This window comes from Papio anubis, chromosome 20 (genome assembly GCF_008728515.1).
Source record: "Papio anubis isolate 15944 chromosome 20, Panubis1.0, whole genome shotgun sequence".
Classification (NCBI taxonomy): Eukaryota; Metazoa; Chordata; class Mammalia; order Primates; family Cercopithecidae; genus Papio; species Papio anubis.
Window position 1 is genome coordinate 41,948,124 of NC_044995.1, and position 14,906 is coordinate 41,963,029.

At 52.8% G+C, this 14,906-nt stretch overlaps 1 protein-coding gene across 3 annotated transcripts in view; it reads left to right on the forward strand.

Annotated features, from left to right (window-relative positions):
- OLFM2 (olfactomedin 2) overlaps positions 1-14,906 on the forward strand; it is an 84,736-nt gene that overhangs the window by 14,649 nt on the left and 55,181 nt on the right. The window contains exon 1 of one of the 3 annotated variants that reach the window (XM_009193450.3): positions 6,127-6,461. The exons of 1 other annotated variant lie outside the window; for it this stretch is intronic. In XM_009193450.3, the coding sequence (XP_009191714.1) occupies positions 6,327-6,461 (135 nt within the window). In that variant the 5' untranslated portion in view covers positions 6,127-6,326. Of the gene's footprint in view, positions 1-6,126; positions 6,462-14,906 lie in introns of those variants that run through there. One more of the 3 variants, XM_009193451.4, reaches the window with a different exon arrangement.

Below are 14,906 nucleotides of genomic sequence, written 5' to 3' on the forward strand. Positions count from 1 at the left end.
CCTGTGATCCCAGCTACTCAGGAGGCTGAGGCAGGAGAATCACTTGAAACCTGGACGCAGAGGTTGCGGTAAGCCAAGATCTCGCCACTGCACTCCAGCCTGGGCGATAGAGCAAGACTCTGTCTCAAAAAAAAAAAAAAAAAATTGGCAGGGGGCCAGGTGTGGTGGCTCATGCCTGTAATCCCAGCACTTTGGGAGGCCAAGGCATGAGAATCACCTGAGATCAGGAGTTTGAGACCAGCCTGGCCAACATAGACCAGCCTGGCAACATCTACTAAAAATACAAAAATTAGCCAGGTGTCATGGCGCACATCTATAATCCCAGCCACTCGGGAGGCTGAGGCAAGGGAATCACTTGAACCGGGAGGGGAAGTTTGCAGTGAGCCCAGATCGGGCCACTGCACTCCAGCCTGAGCGACAGAGTGAGACTCTGTCTCAAAAAAATAAATAAATAGGAAGAAACGAGGTCTCACTACATTGCCCAGGCTGGTCTCCAACTCCTGGCTTCAAACAGTTCTCCCGCTTCAGCCTCCCAAGGTGCTGGGATTACAGGCGTGAGCCATGGCGCCTGGTGGATCTTCCCTTTTCAGCAGTTTTATGGAGGTGTAATTTACAGACAGGTGTAAAATTCACCTGTGTAAGCATGCCATTCAATGACTTTTCGTAAATTTTACAGAGTTGTGCAGCCATCACCCTGATCCAATTATAGGACATTTTCATCACCCCCAAAACAGCCCCCGTGCCCATTTGCATTCCATCTCCACTGCCACCCCCAGTTCCAGGCAATCTCTCGTCTACTTTCTGTCTGTATTGATTTGCTCTCCCTGGACATTTTGTATAAATGGAATCATAAACTATGTGGCCTTTTGCCTCTGTCTCCTTTTACTTAGCAAAATGTTTTTGAGGATCATCCACATTGTAACATATATCAGGAGCGTGTTCCTTTTTATGGCGGAATGGCATTCCGTTGTATGGATGTACCGCAATTTGTTTATTTCCTCACCAGTTGATGGGTATTTGGATTGTTTCACTCATTATAACCAATGCTGCTATGAATATTCATGTGTAGGTCTTTTCATGGACATATGCTTTGGTTTCTCTTGGGTAGATGGAATTGTTGGGTCTTTAAAAAGACTTCTAGGGTCTGGCGTGGTGGCTCACGCCTATGATCCCAGCATTTTGGGAGGTTGAGGCAGGTGGATTGCCTGAGCCCAAGAGTTTGAGACCAGCCCAGGCAACATAGTGAGACCCTATCTCTACAGAAAACTTAAAAAATTAGCTGGGCACAGTGGTGTGCCTCTGTAGTCTCACCTATTCAGGAGGCAGAGGTGGGAGGATCACTTGAGCCCAGGAATTTGAGGTTACAGTGAACTATGATTGCACCACTGCACTCCAGCCTGGGCAACAGAGTGCCCAGACCCTCGCCTTAAAAAAAAAAAAAATAGGCTGGGCGCGGTGGCTCAAGCCTGTAATCCCAGCACTTTGGGAGGCTGAGACGGGTGGATCACGAGGTCAGGAGATCGAGACCATCCTGGCCTACACGGTGAAACCCCGTCTCTACTAAAAAATACAAAAAACTAGCCGGGCGAGATGGCGGGCGCCTGTAGTCCCAGCTACTCGGGAGGCTGAGGCAGCAGAATGGCGTGAACCCAGGAGGCGGAGCTTGCAGTGAGCTGAGATCCGGTCACTGCACTCCAGCCTGGGCGACAGAGTGAGACTCCGTCTCAAAAAAAAAAGATAAAAGAACCACAGTGGATGGGTGTGGTGGCTCATGCCTGTAATCCCAGCACTTTGGGAGGCCGAGGCGGGTGGCTCTCTAGAGGTCAGGAGTTCAAAACCAGCCTGGCCAACATGGTGAAACCCCCATCTCTACTAAAAATAGAAAAATTAGCCAGGCATGGTGGCATGCACCTGTAAACCCAGCTACTCGGGAGGCTGAGGCACGAGAATTACTTGAACCCGGGAGATGGAGGTTGCAGTGAGCAGAGATTTTGCCATTGCATTCCAACCTGAGCAACAGAGTGAGACTCCGTCTCAAAACAAAACAAAACAAAAAAGAACTAAAGTAGGGTAAGTGGCAGAGAGTGGTGGGGGGCTCAGATTGTAGATGAGGTGGCCAGGGAAGGTCCTTTGGAGAAGATCACCATATCACTGAGGGTCTTGTTAGGGAAACAAACCACTCTGTGTGTTTCAGAGAGGGGGAATTTAATACAGGGAATTGGTTAAGTGGGAGAAGAAAGAGTTGAGAAGCCACATGGGATGATGAGGAAATCCGGAATAAGCTACAGCAGAACACTACTGGAGGGACATGGCACAGAGGGGATGTGATGAGGAAGGGACCCTGGGGTAGGAACTGGGACTATGGAGGAGGCGTAGCCACTGCTGGAAAACACCGTTCACCCCAAGCAGACACAGGAGAGAAACACGTTGGCTTCTCCCTTCCTCTCCAAGCTCCCATCTCCCTCCAGTGCCTCCCATTGGATAAACCGAACAGGAAGCCAGTATGCAATGGAATCTGGGAAATGTAGTTTTCTCGGGGGAAGGGCAGGGCATGGCTCTGACCCACACAATGACAGAGCAGAGATATAAATTAAATAAAGGACTGGGAATGGTGGCTCGCATCCATAGTCCCAGCTACTTGGGAGGCTGAGGCGGGAGGATAGCTTGAGCCTAGGAGTTAGAGGCTGCAGTGAGCTATGATCGAACCACTGCACTCCAGCCTGGGTGACAGAGCAAGACCCTGCCTCTAAAAAATACATTAAGTAAGTAAAGGAACAAGTCATGTGGGGCATCGTTGGTAACAGTGTTTTGTGTAGAGGGAACAGGAAGTTCAAAGGTCCTGAGGTAGCAGTGTCCCAGATGCAGCCAAAACTTTGAGAGTGGGTGTGATGGTCCAGGCAGAATGAGAGTGGCAGGGAACCCAGACAAAGCCCTGAAAGATACAGAGTTTTTGGGAGTAGCAGGAGACAGCGACGGCACAGCCAGAGAGGTGGGCGCAGAACTAGGAAGTGATACCGTGTCTCTGAAGTCAAGGGAAAAAGGAGTTTCAAGAAGGTGATGGTGCATGGAGACTGACTGACTGTGAGAATGACCTAAGGAGGACTGGCATGAGGGTACGGACCTGGCAAATTGGCACCTTCGGTGAGAGGAGTTTTGGAAATGCTGGGGAGGTGGGAGGCGAGGAATTAAATGCAAGAAGTGCAAACTTGAGCACAGACCACTCCTTGAAGAAGCTTGGATGTGCTGAACTAAGGCAGTTTCCCACAGCACCCATGGCCAGAGAGTGAGAAAGTTGGGTTGGGTTCCAAATTGTCTAAGCCAGGAGGCCTGGAGCCCAGTTGGTCTTAGGATCTGAAATCAGACAGACCTGGTTTCAAAACCTGGGCCCCCACTTCCATGCTGGGTTCCCCTGATCTGGGTCCCTCTCCTCTCTGAGCTCAGTTTCCTCACCTGGAAATAAGAGTGTCGCTGTACTGTTCATGGATGTTGCAGCAACTGTTAACAATGCATCTGCAAAGTGTTTAGCACTCATCAATGAAAGCTTTAGAACAAGCTGGTAAGAACTCTTTTTTCTTTTTTTTTAGACAGGGTCTCACTCTGTCTGTCGCCCAGGCTGGAAGGCTGGAGTGCAGTGGCTCGATCTCCGCTCACTGCAACCTCCGCCTCCCGGATTCAAGCAATTCTCCCGCCTCAACCTCCCAAGTAGCTGGGTTACAGGCGTGCGCCACCATAGCCGGCTAATTTTTGTGTTTTTAGTAGAGACAGAGTTTTACCATGTTGACCAGGCTGGTCTCGAACTCCTGGCCTCAAGTGATCCATCCGCCTCGGCCTCCCAAAGTTCTGGGATTACAGGCATGAGCCACTGTGCCCGGCCTCAAATAATAACAACAATGGTAGCTACTATTTGAAAAACTTAACGTGTCCCAGACACTTGTAAAGTATTTTACAAACATCATCATCCCTTATTGTCCCCCTGGCTCACTCCAACTGTGCTGGCCTCCTTCCTGGTCCTGGAACACTCCTGCCCCAGGGCCTTTGCACTTGCTGTTCCTGTTGCCTGGAACTCTCTTCCCCCAGATATCCAAATGGTTCTCTTCCTCACTTTCTTTCTTTCTTTTTTTTTTTTTTTTTTGAGATGGAGTCTCGCTCTGTCGCCCAGGCTGGAGTGCAGTGGCACGATCTCAGCTCACTGCAACCTCCGCCTCCTGGGTTCACGCCATTCTCCTGCCTCAGCCTCCCGAGTAGCTGGGACTACAGGTGCCCGCCACCACGCCCGGCTAATTTTTTGTATTTTTAGTAAAGACAGGGTTTCACTGCATTAGCCAGGATGGTCTCTATCTTCTGACCTCGTGATCCGCCCGCCTTGGCCTCCCAAAGTGCTGGGATTACAGATGTGAGCCACCGCGCCGGCCCCCCTTTCCTCACTTTCTTCAGGTCTCTGCTTAAACGTCCCTTTCTCCAATCACCCTGTTTAAAGTTTACTTCCCCTTCCTCTTAATATCTTACGTACTTTACTTTTTCCCCTATTTCTTGACTCTCTCACCCCATAGAATATTCATCTTCACATCCAACCTGGAGGCTCACTCCTGGAATCCCAACACTTTGGGAGGCCAGGGTAGGAGGATCGATTGAGGCCAGGGTTTCGAGACCAGCCCGGGCAACATAGAGAGATGCCCATCTCTACCAAAAAAAAAAAAAAAAAGAGAGAGAGAGAGAAAAGAATATTCAATTTCATACAGGCAGACATTTTTGTCTGTTGTTCACAGTACTTGGGACATAGTAGATGCTCAGTAAATTACCTGATTCTCAGGATGACCAAGCCCTTTACACGTGTTAGGTCTCCACCACCCACTTGGCAAATGGGGAAACTGAGGCAGAGAGGAACAGTCATCCCCGCAGGTCACACTTCCATCTCGGTGTTGTCCAGCTCAGAAAAAAAGACTGTTCAAGACCCCCAGCCCCACTCCCCCCTCATCCTTAGCGCTTCTCCCCAGTCCGAGCCCTCAGCCCCAGGCCGTCGCCTGGAAAGGCCTGAGTCATCGCCGCCTCCAGACGGCGGCGGCCGCGGGCTGAGGGCGACGGCGGCGGCGGCGCGAGGTGACGCGGGGACGCCAGGAGGGGGCGTGAGTGCAGGCAAAACAGAGGAAATTAAAACCAGCCCGGCGCTCCTCTTCGCGGCCCCGCGGCCGCCGCCGCCGGCTGGTGCGTGGGCGGACGGGTGGGCGGCGAGGGCACTGCGCTTCCAGCTCCCCCGAGGGGGCGGGCCGGGAGCGGCTCCCCGGGGCCGCGAGAAAGGTCCGAAGCGTGAGTGCCCCGCCCCCACCCCAAGTTAAAGTTGCGAGTCTACACCTGCCCAAGGCTCGCCTCCTAAAAGCTGCGTACTGGGTCTCCGCGGTCCCTGGGTAGGATGCTGCCCTTGGTTGTCGTAGGAACTCCTCCCGTGGCCGAAGTGACCCCAGCACCGCACCTGCACCCAAGCAATTGCGTCTGCTAGCCCTGGATCACGCCACCCTTAGGGCACGAAATGACCGAGGGATCCCTAGAGTGGTCTCAGTGCCCCGGAAGGAAGCCCCTTCCCGCAGCTAAAGGAGATTCTTGGTGACCCGATTCATGGGAGCGCACGAGCGTGTCGCCCCCCACGCCCCCCAATGCCCGCTCTCCAAGGTTTTAGGGAGCCAGGGTGGGTGTCTCAACAGTAAGTGGGTGGGGACTTGCGACTCCGGCCCCCTGCCCTCTTCGGGTGGCCGGGGTGGGCCGAGTGCGCCTTTACGCGCGGGGTCCCGCGGCTGGGGCTCGGAGAGGGGCTGCGCGCGGGAGGCGGTCCGGGAACACCGCCTAGGGGGAGCGGCGTGGGGGGGAATACCGCTGGGGGGCGGGGCTGGGGAATGACACCGCGGTGGGGGTGGGGCGCTTGGGGAATGCCACCAGGGGGAGATCCCCCGCCCCATGGAGCGGTCCCCGGCGGGGGGCGGGCGAGGCTGTTGGATGGGGAGGTGAGGGCAGTCTGGGCGCCCCCCGCCCCCCGCCGGGCTCCGGGCCGGAGCCGTGACGTCACGGCGGCTGGAAGTGCCCGGCGCGGAGGCGCTGGAGGGGGCGGGGGGCCGAGCCGGCGCTTTATAAGAGGAGCCCGCCAGGCGCGCCGAGCCGCAGCCCGCGTCCCCGAGCCCCCCCTCACCCCAGCCCGGAACCCCCCCACCCGCAGCTCGCGCTCGTGCCCCCTCCCCCACGCCCCCCGGGGCGCCTGGGTGTCGAGGGACAGAGCGCCCCGCGGCGGGCCAGAGAAGGGAAGCGCGGCGGGCGGCCGCGGGGCATGAGGCGGGGGCGCGATGTCGGTGCCGCTGCTCAAGATCGGGGCTGTGCTGAGCACCATGGCCATGGTCACCAACTGGATGTCGCAGACGCTGCCCTCGCTCGTGGGGCTCAACGGCACCGTGTCCCGTGCGGGCGCCTCCGAGAAAATCGTGAGTGGCTGCCGCGCGGGGGGCGCTCCCGGGGGGCGTGGTGCCCGCGCCACCGCCACTACCGCCGCCGCAGCCCCCGGGGGCCCCCACCTGTACCCCCCTACCCCCATGCTTCCCACGACCCTGCCCGGCGCGCCTGGGTAGGGGACGCCCTCTCGGGGTTCCAGGGTCGGACGTGGAGGCAGAAGGAGCCCCGGGACCCGCAGCCATCTCCGCGCCATTTGGCATGGTTCTTGTTGTTATTATTGATTATTATTATTATTAGTGAGCAATGTCTGAGCGCCAACAGTGTACCGGGCTCGTTCCAGCCCCAGGGCGGAGGCGACAAGGGCTGCGGAATTGAGCCGAGTCCGGGCTAAGTGGGGTGCAGCGGGAGGACGGTGAGACTCAGGGGTTTAGAAAAACCCTGTCTCTGAAAGAGGGGAGGATCCAGGGGTTTCCGAGTGTCTCCACCTTCAAGGTCTCTGCCTGGTTCCGTCTTGGCGTCTCTGAGTAGTTCTGTCTGGGTCTATTTCCCCTGCTTTGCGTCTCTGGGTCTCTTTCTATTAATATTTCTGTCTCTCCCTGTCTCTGGCTCTGGCTCTGTGGCGCTGTCTGAGAGTTTGTGTCTCTTTTTGTCTCTTTTTCTCTCCCCTGCACCCCTTCCTCCATTCTTGCCTTGCCATGTGCTGAATATTTATCCCCATAACTCACCCTCCCTGGGAGGTAGAAAGGGCGCAGACTGGGGCTGGAGCTGACACTGCCTCCAGGAGCTCCGGGATTGCGCCTTCCCATCCCATCCCCCTTTGTGGCTTTATCCTCCAGCTTCCCTGCTACAGAGCTTCCCTGGATCGCTACAGAGCTTCCCTGGATCGGGGAAGGAGAGAACTCAGTGGGGTTCATAGTGGTGTCCTGGGGAGAGAGGGGAGGGGCTTCCTTCATTGCAAACTTCCCTGGGCCTCCTCCAGATGTGTCCCTCCCCTCCGATTCCTCAACCTCTGGTAGCCCCACACCTGTTCCATCTGTTTGGGGGCTTCTCCTAAATCGTCCCCCAAACCCAGGCTGCGATGCCTGGGGCTCCCTTTCTTTAGCCCCAACTCTTCACCAACCCTCCCTTGCTTAGCCCCAAATGGTCATCATGCAGCTTCTTTCTCCTTGCTGGGGGCAAAGAAGATTTGCTCCCTAGGGTTGAAGGCAAGTGTGTGTGTGGTGGTGGTGGGGACACCTGAGAAGGCTTTATCCAGCCCCTGGTGGGGGTAGTATTGGGCTTGACACAGGTAAGAGCTTTCAGGCTAGATTAGACTTGGCAGCCAATGTGTGAGACGGTGTGTTTCTGTGTGTCTGTCACATCAAGTGCTTATTACTTGGGTATGTCCTGGTGTGTCTATATGTGTGTGTTTCCGTGTGTATATGGGGGGAATGGGAGTGGAGAAAGTTTATGTATACTGCTGACATGGGGTCCGGGTGTGTCTTCCTGTGTGTGAGGGTGCATCCCAGAATGAGTGTGGGTGTGTCCCTGAGTGACTGTGCTTGGATGTGGACATATCTGCAATTGCCTGTCCCCGACTATGGGTTTGCGTGTGTTACAAGATTGCGTGTGTGCATATGAGTTTGTTATACATGAGTATGACACAGGCTTCTTGCCGTTGCCGTCTGAGAAGGGAGAGAGATGGTATCTCATTGAAATCAGAAGCCAAATTTCCCTCCACCACCATCGAAAGCATGTGAGTCTGTGTGCATGTGTTCTGTGCAGGTGTGTGTAAATGTGTGTATATGGTGTGTCTGCAGAATGCATACATAAGTATACAAGAGCATGTCTATGAGTTATGATTTTGTGTATGCAGACGTATCTGTGCAGACATGTGTGCAAATATCTTTGTGTGCATATGTGTGGACAGTTATGTCTTTGTAAGTGTGTGCATATAAGTGCAAGTGTGTATTTATGAAAGTGTGTGTGTGCCTGCCTTGTACGCATATGGGTAGGATGCCCTGTGTGCTGTGTGTTTTCTGTAAGTGTGTGTGTGTGTGTGCCCAAACAGACCTGATCTCCACTCTGGCCCATTCGTAGCTAACAGCACCTTCATCCAATGCTTCCATGAATTCACCTGCTGAAAGCCAATGGCCCTCCCATCCCTGGCACCACCCCATCCCTCAGTCTCATTATACTTTGTCAAAAGGGATCTGAGAAGTGAGATGTTAAGGTACTCAGGGTGAGGGCTGGGAGGGGACTGTGACATGAGGGTGTCCATCTTGGGAGTCTGATAGACCTATGTTGGAATCTAGATTTTGTCCCCAACTTGCTCTATGACTCTGGCCACTGCCTTTGTCACTCCAAGCTATTGTTTTCTCATCTATAAAATTGGAATGATGTCTTACCTCACAGAATTGTTGTAACAGAGATCTGCTATTCAAATTGCCAACCTTACACCCTTCCATATATCTCTTCGTACATCCATCCATCCCTGCTTCCATCCATCTATCCATCTATTTTTTTTTTTTTTTTTTTTTTTTTTGAGATGGAGTCTTGCTTATCGTAGGCAGGGGTACAATGGTGCGATCTTTCCAGGCTCTGCCGAACCACTCGGGGTTCAAGCTGCCATTCCTCCTCTCACATTTCCCAGGTAGCTGGGACTACAGAGGCATGAGCCATTTTTGTATTTACCCCAGCAAAGATGGTTTCCCGTGTGTAGGATGGTCTCGATCTCCCTGACCTGCGTGATCCGCCCGCTTTCGGCCTCCCAAAGTGCTGGGATTGCAGGCATGAGCCACCGTGTCCTGGCCTTTTTTTTTTTTTTTTTTTGGAAACAGAGTCTAAGCTGTGTTGCCGGGCGCAGTGCAGTGGTACAATCTCAGCTCACTGCAAGCTCCACCTCCCGGGTTGCGCCCATTCTCCTGCACTCAAGCCTCTCCCCGGTAGCTGGGACTACAGGTGCCAGCACCCGCCCGGCCCCAATTTTGCATGTTTTGGTAGAGCCCAGGGGTTTCAGTGTTGTAAAATAGATAGCCTATCCATCTGTTTTTCGATCCATCCTTCCATCTGTCTTACTTCATCACAATACTCTCCATTCATTCATTCATCCATCCACCTATTTGTTTCCATCAGTCGTCCATCTATCCATCCATTATTTCATCTACCATCCATTTTCTATCCATCCGTTTTCGCTCTTTTCCACCATTATTCCATCTGTCCATCCATCTATTCCATCTGATCATCCATCTGGCCTCATCCTTTCACATCTCTTTTCATCTATCCATGATTCATCATTTGTCTCTCTGTCCTTTCATGGATCCATTTCTTCTATCCATCCATCTCTCTATACTTGCATTCACTAACCCCTCCATCCATCCATTATCCATCATCCAACTATCTCTTTTCTATCTCTATGCATCCATCCTTCCACCATCCATCTGCCTCTCCCATCCATTCATCTATCCTTCCATCATTGTATTTATTCCACAAACTGGGAGATGGAGTGTCTCACCATGTTGCCCAAGCTGGTCTTGAACTCCTGGGCTCAGGGATCCTCGCCTCGGCCTCCCAAAATGCTGGGATTACAGTGCCAAGGCCACCAGCACCCAGCCTATTCCACTTAAGACTATCAAATTGCCTCTTCTATGTCAAGAACTTTTACGTTTTGAAAACCCCCAGATCAGTGCCTAAGGTAGCAGATGCTCAGTTAGTGATAAGACTTCGAGTCAGACATATCTGGGTTTTGAATTCTAGCCCTGTAATTTACTAGCGCTGTGTGTGTGACTTTGGGGGAAAATTATTTAATTTCTCACAAGCCACAATTTCCTTATTGTTATTATTATTAATATTATTATTTTTAAGAGAAAGAGTCTCACTCTGTGTCACCCAGGCTGGAGTGCAGTGGTGCCATCCTTAGCTCACTGACACCTGGAACTCCTGAGCCCAAGTCATTCCTCCGTCTTAACCTCCTCCTGAGAAGTTGGGTTGGTTCCTTATTGAGTCAGGGGAATTTAGAGTCTTCCTTGAGACTGTAAGATCATGAGGCATCTGTGTTTTTGCTCTTCAGTAGACTACAGGGCGGGCATTTGGTAGGACTACAATAAATATTTGTCAGATGACTGAATCACAACCACACCTTCATAGGATTTGTGGATTCCTCATCCAAACAAAACAGATAAATACTTGGGCGCATAGTAGGTGTTTAGTAAGGAGGAGTTGTTTTGTTTACCCTTCTAGCCGAGCCTGGAATAAATATTTCTCAAGTGTCTAAATCATTTCTCAGGACTGGGGATAACAAATGGAAAGTGACCAGGCACATAGTAGGTGCTCAGTTAGGAGGAGATGTCGGAAGGTGTAGCGTCCCAGCGTGGGGGAGGCTGAGGGGTTCCCAAAGTCAGGAGGCGGAAGGTTGGACGCTGGGGTTTGGCTTTAAAAAGGAACTCAGAGGTGTGGTGGCGGTGAGCCTAGAGCGTCGGGGGTCCTGCTTCTCTCTGGTTTCCTCCTCCTGAATTGCAGAAGCAGCTTAGCATTCCTGTGGTTACAGACCATCTCTGGGAAGACGTGGGGAGGAAGCTGCCGCTACTACCTTTGGCCAACTCCCAGCCATAAACCATCTCTGTGGGACGGGAGCCTTCGGCAGAATGGCTCCTCACCTGGGGATCATAAATCCAGGACCAGACTAAGAGCTGTCAGCTGTATTGCCAGCTGCGGCCATCATTTCAGGGCCTGAAGTGAAATACCTGAATCTTGTATGTTATACCCTTAACCATCCCCTCCTCCTGGGGGGCTGGAGAGAAAGAAGGGGAGATGGAGAAGGGGTATGCTGTTTGAGGGGGACCTTTTGCTTTATGGGAAGAATAAGGAGGGGCTGAGCAGCTCTCAGCAAAAGGCTCTTAGAGTGGCACTGTGGCTCATGCCTGTAATTCTCAAGCTTTGGAAGGCAGGGGTGGGAAGATTGCTTGAGGCTAAGAGTTCAGTACCATCCTGGGCAACACAGCAAGATCCTGTCTCTACAAAAAATTAAAATAGGCTGACCACAGTGGCTCACATGCGTAATCTCAGCCCTTTGGGAGGTCAAGGTGGGAAGATTGCTTGAGGGCAGGAGTTCGAGATCAGCCTGGATAACATAGCAAGACCCCATCTCTACACAGAAAGAAAATACATTTTTAGCCAGGCACGGTGGTTCACACCTGTAATCCCAGCACTTTGGGAGGCCAAGGTGGGTGGATCACCTGACGTCAGGAGTTTAAGACCAGCCTGGCCAACATGGTGAAACCCGGTGGCTTATGCCTGTAATCTCAGTGCTTTGGGAGGCCGAGGCGGGCAGATCATGAGGTCAGGAGATCGAGACCATCCTGACTAACACGGTGAAACCCCGTCTTTACGAAAAATACAATAATTAGCTGGGCATGGTGGCAGGTGCCTGCAGTCCCAGCTACTCAGGAGGCTGAGGCAGGAGAATGGTGTGAACCCGGGAGGCGGAGCTTGCAGTGAGCCGAGATTGGGCCACTGCACTCCAGCCTGGGCAACAGAGTAAGACTCTGTCTCCAAAAAAAAAAAAAATTACCCAGGTGTGATGGCGGGCGCCTGTAACCCCAGCTACTTAGGAGGCTGAGGCAGGAGAACACAGGAGGCAGAGGTTGCAGTGAGCCGAGATCACACCATTGCACTCCAGCTTGAGCGACAAGAGCAAAACTCCATCTAGGAAAAGAAAAAAAAAAAGAAATAAAAGAAAAATAAAAAGAATTAGCTGGGCATGGTGGTGCACACTTGTAGTCCCAGCTACTCAGGGGGCTGAAGCATGAGGATTGCTTGAGCCCAGGAGTTGGAGGCTACAGTGAGCTATGACCACACCACTGCACTCCAGCCTGGGTGACAGAGTGAAACCGTCTCAACAACAACAAAAAATAAGAGAAGAATAAGGGAGGAATTATTTTAGATTGAGTGGCCTCTCTGAGGAGGTAACATATATGCAGAGATTGGAAGGATGTAAAGGGGGGAAGAGGGAGGATTTCAGGAGGCAGAGAGTTATAAGTAGAGGGAACAGCCCCTGCAAAGAGCATGAGGCAAGACCTTGCCTGGCATGTTGGAGGAACAGGGAGGAGGCCCATGTCTGGAGCATAGTGAGTGAGGGGAAGAGGGAGAGGAGGTGAGGGAAGGGAGGTGATGGGAGCCATATCATGTTGTGGGGAGGGGGGTTTTTCAGGGACTTTAGATTTTTTAAATTTTTAAATTTTATTTTATTTTTTTGAGATGGATTATCACTCTGTGACCCAAACTGGAGTGCAGTGGCACAATCTTTGCTCACTACAACCTCCGCCTCCTGGGTTCAAGTGATTCTCCTGCCTCAGCCTCCCAAGTAGCTGGGATTACAGACACGTGCACCACCAAGCCCAGCTAATTTTTTGTATTTTTAGTAGAGACGGCGTTTTGCCATGTTGGCCAGGCTCGTCTCAAACTCCTGACCTCAAGTGATCCACCCACCTCGGCCTCCCAAAGTGTTGGGATTACAGGCGTAAGCCACCATGCCCGGCCTATATCTGTCTCTTTATCTCATTCATGTCTGTCTCTCCATGTCCTCTGTGTCCGTCTGTCTCTATCTCTGGGATTCTGTCTCCATCTCACCATAGGACCTGATGAGGACCACGAGCAGACTGGGAGTGTGGCCGAGAGAGGCTTCTAGGGCTAGGACCTGTGTTGGATGTTAGGGAGGATTTGGTGATAGAGGGCAGGATGACCCAGATCACCTCTCTTATTTATTTGTTTGTTTGTTTATTCATTTATTTTGAGATGGAATCTCGCCTCATCCAGGCTGGAGTGCAGTGGCACCATGTTGGCCCACAGCAACCTCCCTCAATCACCTCCTGGGTTCAAGCGATTCTCATGCCTCGGCCTCCTGAGTAGCTGGCACTACAGGAGTGCGCTACCCAGCTAATTTTTGTATTTTTAGTAGAGATGAGGTTTCAGCATGTTGGCCAGGCTGGTCTCAAACTCCTGACCTTAAGTGATCCACCCGCCTTGGCTACCCAAAGTGCTGGGATTACAGGCGTGAGCCACCACACCCAGCCCCAGGCCACCTCTCTTGAGGGTCCCAAAGAGAGGCGTTGGGAGTGTCTGGACCCCCTGGAGTGCATGGTGATGGGGCGAAGCATTGACTGGAGATGGAGGTGGGCTCCCAAGCTCCAGGTGACCCCTTGCCCCCTCTTCCCCCCAGCACCATTTCCCCTCCCCTGCTGCAGCTCGGGAGGGCGTCCCTCTAGGACCCAGCCACCAGGCCCAGTACTGGCTCCAAGATGGAACAGCTGTCTGGGCTGCAGCTACAGAAGCTCATTTGAACAAGGGAGATGATTGCAGGAGTGACTGGGGGAGGGAGAGGGAAGGGGAGGGTAGCTAGGGCCAAAGGAATCAGGCCTTGTGTTACCGCTGCTGCTGCAGAGTGTGGATTGCCCAGGAGGTGGGGGAGGCCAAGCCAGGCGGGAAAAGGCAGAGGGGAGGTTTGTCTGCCCAGCCGCGCGTCCATCTGTCCCCACTCTGGTCCTCCCAGTTGCAAAGTTTTCTCTGCCTGCGTCTCTCTCTTCCTGTATTTCCGAGTCCATATCTCTGGCTCTGCAGTTCGGTTTGTATTTGAGTTTTCGCATCTCCCCTTACCTAATCTCTCTGCCCCTCCGCCTGGATCTCTGTGAATCTCTGAGCCTTCCCGCCTGTCCCTCAGTGCCAAAACAGCGATCAAGACTTTACAGCTAGGTTCAGTAGGCTCTTGGGAGTGCTCTTTCTTGTCTTGTCATTTCTGCGATACTCAGGGGCCAGAGACAAATAGAGGCGACAAATTCCCAGGAAACGGATGGAATGGTGTCCTTCAATAAAGGGATATTTGCAAAGATATCTCAATTAGGACTAATTAATTAAGCGAGCCACTTCCCCTGCCCTCTCCCCCACCTTGCGTACCCGCAGCCTCCTGGGAGGGAACCAGCCAATGAGTGGATGGCAGAGCCTGGTGCTCAGACAGTGTCTCAATGTTTAATTTATAACAGCCTTCTCCCCTCCGCCCCATCAATCCATCCGGAAGGGCAAGGTGGCCACGGGCGCGTAGACTCTGGCAGAGGCTGCAGACCTGCCTGGCCCCTGCGAAAGCATGCTTGGGTGTGTGCGTGCCCCCTGCGTATCAGAGCATGTCATAGCATGTTTGAGTGTGTCTTCATGGCAAGCACACCCCTTCGTGTAAGCGCAATCTGATGGCCATCAGTTGTGTCTGAACACAAGGGACGCATTGGAGTGGATGAGAGCGTGTCTTGTGTGCAGAATGTCTGAGCGTGGCAAAGGCATGCCTGACTGTGTTGAGGTGCGATGGGGCATGGGCACATCTCTGAGGAGACAGCTTTTTGTCCCGAGACTGCTCAGGGTATAGCTCCTGTGCCAGGCTGCCAAGGCCTGTACCTGCAGGTAAAGCATCTCTTCTCAAGGGCATGGCAAGGTAGGTTTTTGGCAGAGGCTCCTGG